The sequence below is a fragment of the Rhododendron vialii genome, chromosome 3a, assembly GCF_030253575.1.
Source record: "Rhododendron vialii isolate Sample 1 chromosome 3a, ASM3025357v1".
Lineage (NCBI taxonomy): Eukaryota > Viridiplantae > Streptophyta > Magnoliopsida > Ericales > Ericaceae > Rhododendron > Rhododendron vialii.
Window position 1 is genome coordinate 12823319 of NC_080559.1, and position 11807 is coordinate 12835125.

General features: G+C 36.0%; 1 protein-coding gene across 1 annotated transcript; it reads right to left on the reverse strand.

The window, feature by feature from the left end:
- Window positions 1-1528: 1528 nt before the first annotated feature.
- LOC131321116 (uncharacterized) lies at window positions 1529-6101 on the reverse strand. Its single transcript, XM_058352126.1, has 6 exons — window positions 4777-6101; window positions 2417-2507; window positions 2150-2260; window positions 1835-2050; window positions 1632-1745; window positions 1529-1534 (listed from the first exon to the last, which is right to left on the reverse strand). The coding sequence occupies exons 1-6, from the start codon at window positions 6099-6101 to the stop codon at window positions 1529-1531; spliced, it is 1863 nt and encodes a 620-aa protein (XP_058208109.1).
- Window positions 6102-11807: the final 5706 nt, after the last annotated feature.

An 11807-nucleotide genomic window follows, 5' to 3' on the forward strand; every position in this document is an offset into this window, starting at 1 on the left:
ACCGGTCATTTAACACTGTTAATCAATATTGATTGTTACTTGCAAAGCGCAAAGGACGATGATTGGAACTCCAATCGAACACCGCACACTTTTAACCCTTTCTTTCGAAAAGAAAGCCAGTCATTTAACACTGTTAATCAATATTGTGATATAACTTTCTCCTTTAATTAACAGTGTTAAATCTAACCATTTCTTTCGAAAAGAAAGTCGGTCATTTAACACTGGTAATCAACATGGTCATATACCATTCTCTGCTTGATTAACAGTGTTAACCCATTCTTTCAAAAAGAAAGCCGGTCATTTAACACTATTAATCAATATTGTGATATAACTTTCTCCTTTAATTAACAGTGTTAAATCTAACCCTTTCTTTCGAAAAGAAAGTTGGTCATTTGCCGGTCATTTAACACTGTTAATTAATATTGTGATATAACTTTCTCCTTTAATTAACAGTGTTAAATCTAACCATTTCTTTTGAAAAAAAAGCTGGTCATTTAACACTGGTAATCAACATGGTCATATACCATTCTCTGTTTGATTAACAGTGTTAACCCATTCTTTCAAAAAGAAAACAGGTCATTTAACACTGTTAATCAATATTATGATAGAACTTTCTCCAACAATTAACAATATTAGTTGCATTGCACTCTTAATTTATTCTTCTTTACACACCAAACGCTTTTTAATGCTTTCTTTAGAAAAGAAAGCCGGTCATTTAACACTGTTAATCAATATTGTGATATAACTTTCTCCTTTAATTAACAGTGTTAAATCTAACCCTTTCTTTCGAAAAGAAAGTTGGTCATTTAACACTGGTAATCAACATGGTCATATACCATTCTCTGTTTGATTAACAGTGTTAACCCATTCTTTCGAAAAGAAAGCCGGTCATTTAACACTGTTAATCAATATTGTGATATAACTTTCTCCTTTAATTAACAGTGTTAAATCTAACCCTTTCTTTCGAAAAGAAAGTTGGTCATTTAACACTGGTCATTTAACAGTGTTAACCCATTCTTTCGAAAAGAAAGCCTGTCATTTAACACTGTTAGTGAATCCAAACAAAACTTGCAGCAAATTCAAGCTTACACATCAATTGTGCATTAGACACAAGACACATTTACACACGAGGACACAATATGTACCAACTTAGTTTTGCCATACATTGGAAGGAGCAGACACAAACATAGTACATTACATTTTATACTTGAGACAAAAAGGTATATGCAGAACTTGAAACCTTACTAAGCCTTGGTAAAGTTGCATTAAAACAGAAGTACACATGCTAATAGTTGAAAGTTCAAGAAATTAAACCTTTCTAACCTTGCTAACAGTTGCAAGTTCCAAAAATTAAAAGTCAAAAGGAATGGGCAAGGGAGACTTAATACACCATTAGAATACTCAACAGGGCACGAATGAATGTATCAAGTCTGCTCTGATTTTCCTGCATTCTTCTTTTGTTATTTTACTTGTTTGGTCTTCATTTGATAGATACTTCTTGATTATCGAAAAGACGACAATCGCACAATCAACACTGCAAGAATTTAGAATTCAGTTAATTAAGATAGGGAACTAACGTTGTGAATTAATAGTATTTGGAGTTTTTTTGGATAAAAAGCTATAAACAATACTTTCCTTCCCATTGGTTGTTGGGGGCAGTTTTGCTGAATCTCCACTTCATTAGTAATACTTCTTCTGCAGGGTTCTCTTTGGTCAATGTTGACATATGCCGCAACAACTTGCCTCTATTTTACAAGAAAACAAACAATGTGCAGCTCTTAAGAAGTGCTTTTAGAGTTAAGAGTATGATATTTCATTAGCAAGTTTTGCTTACCAAGAGTATTGTTGCACTACAATGTTCATCTTTTGCACTTCTACGTTTAAGAGAGTTGTAGAACTTCCAACGTCCTTCATCTTTATCAAGAACAAGCAATGTCCAATGGAATTGAATGAGTATTGGAAAAATAAGAAATCTTGCCCCTACAGATTTTCTCATTACTTTTCCAAGCATTGCCTTCACTTTGTTTTGCTCTTTGTTTCGGATCGTGTCCTATTTGCACACAAAAACAAAAACAAATGATTTCAGTAATGGAGTATTCAATGTGTATGTGAAAAATACAATTCTTTAAAAAAACTTTTAGTTTGTTACCAGGAAGAAGCTGCTGAAGATGAATGATTTCGGTACTGGAGTATTCAAGTCAAACTTCGGCACAACGTCAGAATGGTTTTTCATGAGCTCATTTACATATGCATCTAGACACTGTTTTTATTTTTTTATCAGTGAAACACGATTAAAACAGTTTACATCTACACAAAAAGAATAGCATGTCAAGATTTTTACATATAGCAATGTATAGCAGAGCAAGTTCAGGCAAACAGTCTAAACACAAAAAGAAGAGTGTCTTAACATTTTTACCCGGTTAGATATTGCATCTTCAAACAACAGGTTTTGTATGTCTTCAACTTCAATGTGTAGCATGTCAGCTTCGGAACTCCATATTACAGCACTGCATATCGCAAAATGTTTTCAAAAGTTAATCAAGAGTTTTGAAAGAAACATGAAAGTAAGTTCTTATATTTGAATTGTGTCACTATACAACAGTTTAGCCATATAGCAGAACTTGAAAGGTCAAAAACTAACACCACTAACCTCACCAGTAGTCATTGCAAGAACACTGTCCTTTGCCAAAACTATGCAATCTGTTATTGTCCCTAATAATAATCTCTCTCCCCTCCAATTCTGAAATCATCTTTATAGCCATATGGCAATCCCAACAAACTCTCAGATTCTTCACTACCCTGATCATTGACCCTGCTTCACTAACAAGTAGAGCAAAAGCAAAGGGTAGTGATCAAATTCTTCACTACCCTGATCACTGACCCTGCTTCACTAACAAGTAGAGCAAAAGCAAAGGGTAGTGATCAGATTCTTCACTACCCTGATCACTGACCCTGCTTCACTGACTCCATGTTAGGTTTGAAACTCCATGGAAAATTGCAAAATGAAAGTAAGTTCTTATATTAGCAACGATATCTCTAACAATTATAGATCTGCTTCCATGCCATCTCCAAATTCCATTATGAATTAACAGGAAGGGAAGCTTCTGGAATCTCCAAAATAGACCTCAAACCCTGCTTCAACTCATCCCCAACTCCAGCAAAGAAACATGCACTCTTATCAAAATTAGGTTGCAACCCAGAAAACAAATAGAACTCCTTAAGCACGCTGTCTATAGTCACAAAAGATGCATTAGAGGCCCCACAAACAATAAGCATATCATCAGCAAAAGCCAAATGGGAGAGGTTGATGGCAGCACATTTAGGATGATAAGTGAACCCCCCTTGAGCTATTCTAGAAAGCAGAATTGCAGAAAAAGCCTCCATGACTAACAAAAAGAGGCAAGGGGAAAGCTAAATGGAGACCCCAAAAGGTGCTTATAATACCCAAGAATTTCCACCTCAATATCAGCAGGGTTATCCAATGTAACACCTTGAACACTTACCAAGCTAAGAATAGTGTTCCTCACTCTATGGGCATTCATATTTTGCTGAAATTTTTTTGTATTCTTATCCCCCAAAGCCTGCCAATTCACTTTATACTTTTGCTGTTTATAGGCCTCTTCAGCACTGGAAAGAGCATAGAATTGTTGAACCAAATCCTTCTCAAGGTCACATAAAGCTTGATCATGAGCAAATCTGAGGCACAAACTCTGAATTTTAGATAGATTGACCCGAGCAGCCTGAACTCTCCCACTGAGGTTACTATAGTATTGTTTATGAAAAGCCTTAAGAACAGGCTTAAGGCCCCTAAGCTTCTGACTGAGCCTTTCCATCAGATTCCTTCCACAAGTAATGTTCCAAGAAGAGTGAAGGATATCTTGAAACCTACTATCATTCATCCAAAAATTAAAGAATCTGAAAGGACAAGCTTTAAACTTATTGTGAACAATAGTCAAGACCAAAGCACAGTGATTAGATATCCCAGGAGCATAGCCAACCACTTCCGAATCCCTAAACAGATCCATCCACCCATCATTAACTAAAATGAAAGTAAGTTCTTATATTTGAATTGTGTCACTATACAACAGTTTAGCCATATAGCAGAACTTGAAAGGTCAAAAACTAACACCACTAACCTCACCAGTAGTCATTGCAAGAACATTGTCCTTTGCTAAAACTATGCAATCTGTTATTGTCCCTAATAATAATCTCTCTCCTCTCCAATTCTGAAATCATCTTTATAGCCATATGGCAATCCCAACAAACTCTTAGATTCTTCACTACCCTGATCACTGACCCTGCTTCACTAACAAGTAGAGCAAAAGCAAAGGGTAGTGATCAGATTTTCACTACCCTGATCACTAACCCTGCTTCACTGACTCCATATCAGGTTTGAAACTCCATGGAAAACTGTTTTCAAAAGTCATTAACAGATGAATAATACTTTATCTACGAATTCTATGGTTTTGTTCAATTATTAACACTGTTAACCAACAAAGGAGGAGGATTGAAATGAGGTTCAACAATTTTGTTCAATTATTAACACTGTTAATAATAGGACAAGAAACAGGACACATACAAGACACACTAACTTTGTCATTTGGTGTACACTTTATGAGAGTAGCTCGATCAAAAGGTAGAATAGGACATAGGACACACAAGACACAAGCAATAGATATAGAGTACCAACTTAGCTTTGCCTTAGTCATGTTGTCAATTAACATAATATAAACATTTCAAATTAAAAACATGCAATAGTTTTAAAGGTAAATTTACCTAGAATTTCCTGTCTTCCAAAGTTGTTCAATTGCCAACCAAGTTTCTCCACGAATGAGTTTTGACATCTCAGTATTGCACTTCTTCAAGTCCTTCAGTTTCTTTTTTGGCTTTCGCACTTGATTTGCCAAAGAAGTTTCTTGCAAGTCGTCTACATCAACAAACTCTACTTGTGGACTTTTCCTCTTTAACTTTCCATACACATAGTTCTCGCAGAAATTTGTCTTCCTATCATCTCTTTCTTTCACTCTCTTAAACTTTGACGGTGGACTTTTCTTCTTTGAAATTTGAAGCACTTTTTCAGCCCTTACTTGTTGTGTCACTTCATGAACTTTAATGTTTATCAATTCCCCCTCCAACTGATCTCTCTCTTCCCGCAGTTCCTTTATAGTGTCAAATGTGGCCTTCTGTGTCACTTGATGCACTTGTCTTTCCGTTTCAACATTATATCCTTGTGTTAACTCATGTGTTTCATAATGTTGAACTTGTTCCTCATACTGCTTGTAGAGTTTTTCAAGGGCTTCGTTTTTCTTGCATAATTTGGAGATGTATAAATCCTTCTCTTCAAGTTCCCGCTTCAGAATTTCAATTTCCTCCATTTGATGTTGAAGAGTTTTTTGCTTTTCTTCATGAAGTTCCAAGATTTCATTCTCCATGCTCTTCTTTTCCTTCTCCAAGATTTCAATCCTTTTGTTCAGTTCATCAATAACTGCAATTGCATCCTTTTTTGATTGGTGCAATATTGTTCCACAAATATTATCCAACGATATCTCATTATAGGTATTTGGAACTAATGTTGAACCGGAATCTGTTCGTGACAAATGATCCTCTCGTGATTCAAGGCCAATGCTGTCATGCACCATAGTGGACTTGTACCTTGGCGAATCAACTTCCAATGAAGGGTTGGAGGGAGTGTTAAAATCATCTAGCCCTTGTCCATTTTCTGATGTGACATCTTGTTTGAGTTGTGCTGCCCCTTTTTCAACCCTTGCTTCTTCTCGTGATTCAAGGCCAATGCTGTCATGCACCATAGTGGACTTGTACCTTGGTGAATCAACTTCCAATGACGGGTTGGAGGGAGTGTTAAAATCATCTAGCCCTTGTCCATTTCCTTCATCTGCCCCTTTTTCAACCCTTGCTTCTCTAGAACCTTTAGCTTGTTGAGGAGATTCACCATCAACACTCATTCTTACTTTTTCAACCTCCAGTTCAAGAGGTTCTATTTCTCCACATTCTTGTTCACTTCCAAGATCGCTGTAGATCTTTTGTTCTTTATCTGTTTCTTGTAACTTGGTATCACTTACCTGTGAAACATAATTTGGCATTTTAACTTGTGTCAAAGAGAATTTTAAGTGTTTTCAGACAGAAAAGGAGTTAATATTGACAATTAACAATTAATGGTGATAACATAATGATTAATAACTAAGTATTACTTGATCAGCCGGAAGTTGGTTCAATTGATCAAAATCCCTAAGTACATCCCGAAGCTCTGAAATGTTCCATTTAAGTAATCTTGGAACTGCATTTGCATTCATTTGTTGTAGAACTTTAGTCTGCTCACAAAGCCAAAACTGCAAAAAGAAATGCCATAGTTTAGCACTGAGAATTCCATAATAGCTGAAAGTTCTAAATTTTAAAACTGCATTATTCAAAATCACAGAAATGACCTTAAAAAATATATTCTAATACACTTTACAAATAGAGGGGCTCCAATAATCAAAGTACATTAGGCTATTCATTGAGTAATGCATGTTCAGATATATTCTAATACACTTTACAAATAGAAAATTATTTAGTAATGCATGTTCAGATATCACATAGCACCATCCATAATAATAATGAATCGTAAAGATCAGCACATACCATTAAAAGCAAAGAACATCCATGCAATTCATTGACCTCCTTATGATTTTTGTGAATGGACTTCATCAAATAATCCGTAATAGCTCAAGCCCAATTGTACTGTTTTACCTTTGCTAGGTCTTCCATGTAATAAACAAACGACCAATTCACCGTTGTTCCACTTGTCAAAAAGAGCAATGTGCAACAAAGGAAAAGACAGAACAATCTGACAACGTCTTCAATATCTTCTGGCTTGTTGCTACTCTTTAGTTCTTTTATCTTTTCCTTCATTGTTGTAGTTGTTAACCTTGGTTCTTTGATGCACAACCTCTTAGCTAATGCAGTGTCTCCTTTGCTGATGTTTGTTTCTACCATCTCTTCATTTCCACAGCATATTCCCAAAATCAACTTCACATGATTATCCTTAAGCTTCACTTTCTTGTCACCCAATCGAAAACTCTTTGTACGTTCATCATAGGACTTTATAACCTTCACAACAACTTCATCAAACTTTCTGCAATGATTACTTACGAACTTCTTGCTCGCAATTGCTTCAATTAATAACCAAAAAGGTGTTCTTTTGAAGCAAGCTATATGTTTGGGACTGAATTCAGTATCTCCAATCAATCTAATCATACCCTGCAAGTTGGACCTATTCAAGCTTACTCGTTGTTGTGTGCTCTCTTTTTCAACCACATTTCTTGACCTTTTTTTCACCGGTTGTGACCGGCTTATCAATCCTTCTTCTTCGATGTTTGTTCCTAACTGTTTTTCTGATCTTGCTCTAAGTTCATACTGAGTTTGTGTTGCTCCTCTTGCTCTAGACTTTTCTGGGATTTTGATGGTAACAGATGGAACTAACTTGGGCTGGTTTGCTTGAGTTACAACTGGTGTGCCTTGCTGCGTACCCCTTCTTTGCCTCAACTGGTACACATGTGCTTGTGTTGTTGGGGTTTTGATCACACCGGGTGTATCTAAGTTCGAGTCATATTGTTGTGAATCTGATCCTTCTGCTGGTTTTTTACTGTTTGAATGCAGATCTCTCCTTGTCCGCTCTGCATAGTTTTAAAGGAGATGTTGTGAGAGCATAATAAAAAGTCTACACGCACAAAATCAAATCAGTGGTGAAACATAACATAACTCAGTTAAAAAAATCGATGAATTGATCCCATGCCCTGTCGAATTTCAGGTATGGGTGCATGACAGTGCTACAAATAACACAAGGTGCAAATTAATAACTCGACATATGAGATAGATTCCAAACTAAAACATCAAATTCAAGTCTGTGATACTGATAACCATGTCACAGCCATTTCTATGTCTTCCAAATCCTCTCAATTTTAAGTAAGTTTGATCACTAGTCGTATGCCTTTACAAAGAAGCTTACCTTTCTCAACGCTTAATATCTCCAGTCTTACCTCTCCCATCACTTCAATTAACAAGGCCACATTATGAAAAAAAAAATGTGGATAGCCCATCAATGGGATCCATGCGATGAACGATAGTACGTAAAAAAAAAAAAATGCCACGACTACACAAAAACCCGAGATCATAACAAGAGTCCTTAGGTCAAGTTACAGACTGAATGGGAATTTCTTAAGTTTGATAGGAACCTGATATCATAGGCAAATCCCTATTCTTATAGATGAGAATGAAGGAGAGAAAATCTTTTTCAATTTGGAGTTCAGAGAAAACAGAACAACAAAATAGCATATAACTCATTTTTATGAATGAAACTTAATTAACACTGTTACAAACCCTCACAAGCCTATGATCTTCGCCATGTCTTATGCAAACCCCCTAAAATTAACGACATTGCAGAAGTCTTTTGGCGAACGACAACCACTCAAAGAACTATGCAACTCGGTAAAATTACAGATAATATGTTTTGAAATACGTACTTTTGAACCGGGTCATTGTGCTTGCAATCCACCAGCTGGCTTCCCTTGATCGTGTTCAGGCAAACAATTTACATCTACACAAAAAGAATAGCGCGTCAAGATTTTTACATCTAGCTTTGTATTGGAGAGCAAGTTTAGGCAAACAGTCTACACACAAAAAGAAAAGCGTCTTAATATTTTTACCCGGTTAGATGTTGCATCTTCAAATAACAGATTTTGTATGTCTTCAACTTCAATGTGTAGCATGTCAGCTTCAGAACTCCATATTACAGCACTGCATATCGCAAAGTGTTTTCAAAAATTAATCAAGAGTTTTGAAAGAAAAAATGTTAAGATTAAATAGAAACTGCAAGCAATACATTCCCAATGGTTACAAAAGAGAAGATCAGAGAAGATCAAATCATTTAAAAAAAGGGCTATCAATTCAGGTTGTCATTTAACACTGTTAATTAATATTATGATATAACTTTCTCCTTTAATTAACAGTGTTAATTGCCTGGCACTCTTGCCCCTTTTCTCTAACACTGGTTAATGAAATTTCATAATACCGTTTGGAATAATACTTTCTCTACGGTTCTACGGTTTTGTTCAATTAACACCGTTAACCAACAGAGGAGGAGGAGGATTGAAATGACGTTCTACAATTTTGTTCAATTATTAACACGCGTCGGATATGGACATGACACTCTCTTGACACACGTCAAACACGCCAAATTAAGTGTCTAGTTTCTAATTGTACTTGTTTTACTGGGATTTGGGAACACTCTAGGCACACATGGAGGACACGACAGAAATTGTGATGTGTAAAACTTGGTCCATAGTTCAAAATTTCAATCGATGAAAAGAATACTTGTGCAGCAATTGTAGTTTTGTATCTTTGTAAATGCAATATTGATTAACAGTGTTAAATGACCGGCTTTGCTGTTTGCAGGCATCAAATGTTGTTGGCAGTGTTAAATGCAATATTGATATTTTGTGTTGTTGGCAGGCATCAAATGTTGAAAACTTTCCAAGCCAAGTTCAAAGTGTTGAATCAGGGAGAGACTAATTAGACTAAATGGATTTTTAACCTGTGGAAGTAGAAATGTAAGACTAACCACCTAGTAGGCAAGAACTTGTAACATTCTCCTTTCTCCTCAAAGTCATTAAACTCCCTAAATCATAATACTTCATCGGGCCAAAATCTACACTTTTTATCTAAACTCTTCTTCTCTCAATACTAAGACTAATCAAAGTGAAAGTCCTTCATTCTCATTCACCTTAAGGCACAACAAGTTCGTTCCAACGAAACTGCTTTAAATGACAGAATATGAGTTTTCCTTGTGTGTTCTCCCTTCATGAAAAACATTAAACTATGTATCTCAAAGAAGAACATAAGAATAAAAAAGCACTATAAACTTCAATAAAATTCTAAACTTAAATTCCAAAATTTGCAGTCTACAAACAAAGTTTTTTTGGGACAGCTGATGGAATTTGCAGTCTAGACACAAGCTCTGCACTCTACACGCAAACTTTGCACTCTAGACACAAAATTTGCACTCTCCACACAAACTTTGCAGTCCAGATATCAACTTTGCACTCTGCACACAAACTTTGCAATCTAGACACAAATTTGCAGTCTACACATAAACTTTCCAATCTACACACAATCTTTGCTGATGCATAGTGTACATAATGATGAATGAAAACTGAATTTAAAACTATTATGCATACTTTTCTTCTTCATTGTGACTGTCAGTACAGCAAGGCTTGCAAGAGTTTGCACAATGTGAAATTCAGAGATGTCACGATGAATTTTTCAGCTTCAAATCCGCCAAAAGGTAATCTACATTGTTGACAATAGCAGTTGTTGAGTAAAACCCTAAGGAAGGGACTCAAAATCGTACAAGGCACTAAAAACCCCTAAAATGTGACCCTAAAAACCTAAACTCTACAAAGGCACTCAAAAACCTAAATCGTAGGAGTTGCTGATGAGTTCACGGAGAAAGATCACAATTTTCAAAAACTAACTGTTACCTGATACGTCTTGTCTCTAGGTTTTGAAAAACTCGATTTCTGAGGAACAATAGAGAGAGAATGGCCAGACGTTTGCGTTCTAGGCAGAGATTAACCAACTGTTGAGTTTCTCCGTTGAGCTTATCCGTTGAGCTTCTCCGATGTGAGTAGTCGTCTCTTCTCTAGCGTAGTCGTTTCTTCTCCGATGTGAACAGATGAACAGTAGGTCGATTGATTTTGAGAAAGTTACAGAGTGTATTGCTGTAAAAAAAAAAAACCGGGGGTATTTTTGTCTTTACGACTCGCGTGGGGACTGGATGTATTACAAAATTACATTGTGGACCCGAAGGTTTAGAAAACTGTTATACTGGACCACCCACTAAATCTCCCAATAAAATTTTGCTGCAATTTTTTAAGAAAAAAGTAACGCAAGTTCAATGGCTTAAGACTTAGGAGGGTTGTACGAGAAACTTTATTTTTCATTCTTGCTGAGTGAACGCGAAAAAGCTTATTTTTTTCTTCTCATTGTTCTTGATTTTTTACCATTATCTAACTAATCAAACGGACTAGGGAAATGACAAATGATATTCTAAATTGTAAATTGATATTTCACTTAAGTATATTTAATATTGGCAACCATCTATTTATTCCTTCTTCTCCGGGCTATACAAAGAAGAAGACAGTTGTTCCTTAAATCCTTCCCTATATTTTCTCCTATTTTCGTACAACTCCCATTAATTAGGAACCAAAGAGTGTAAATTCCTTCCCTATATTTTACAGTCATCTCTTTCTCGAATGTCCGGTTTCGTCTTTGGTTTGGACATTGGAAGCATTAGCAGACTCTTTCAGAAGGAAAGCCAATAAGGTTGGGGAAAATAGGATTACTGGGGAGGCTTGTAGAATGTCTCTAAAATTTCTGCTGTAACTGTGGTCCGTTTAGGTACTTTCCTCGGAGGCGATGACAATGATGGGTTGGTTTTTGTTTTGGTTGTATCTCGGGTTATCCCATGTTGTTTTGGAGCTCCATGTTTCAAAACAAAATTTCCATGTTGATGTCGTCTCCACAAAAAAAAAAAAAAAAAGAGGAAGAAGAAGTAATAAATCTTCATACAGCTTTTAAAGAACATCTAGGAAGAAAATTGCAGCCCTTATTAGTTGAATAATCTCCTTAAAACTTAAGTCTATGTTGCAGTTTATAACAAAACCAGCATCTATGCAATTGGGTGGTCTTGCCCACTCAACAGCCTCACTCCATTCATCACGTAGTATTCACATGACCTCCAAATAACCAAA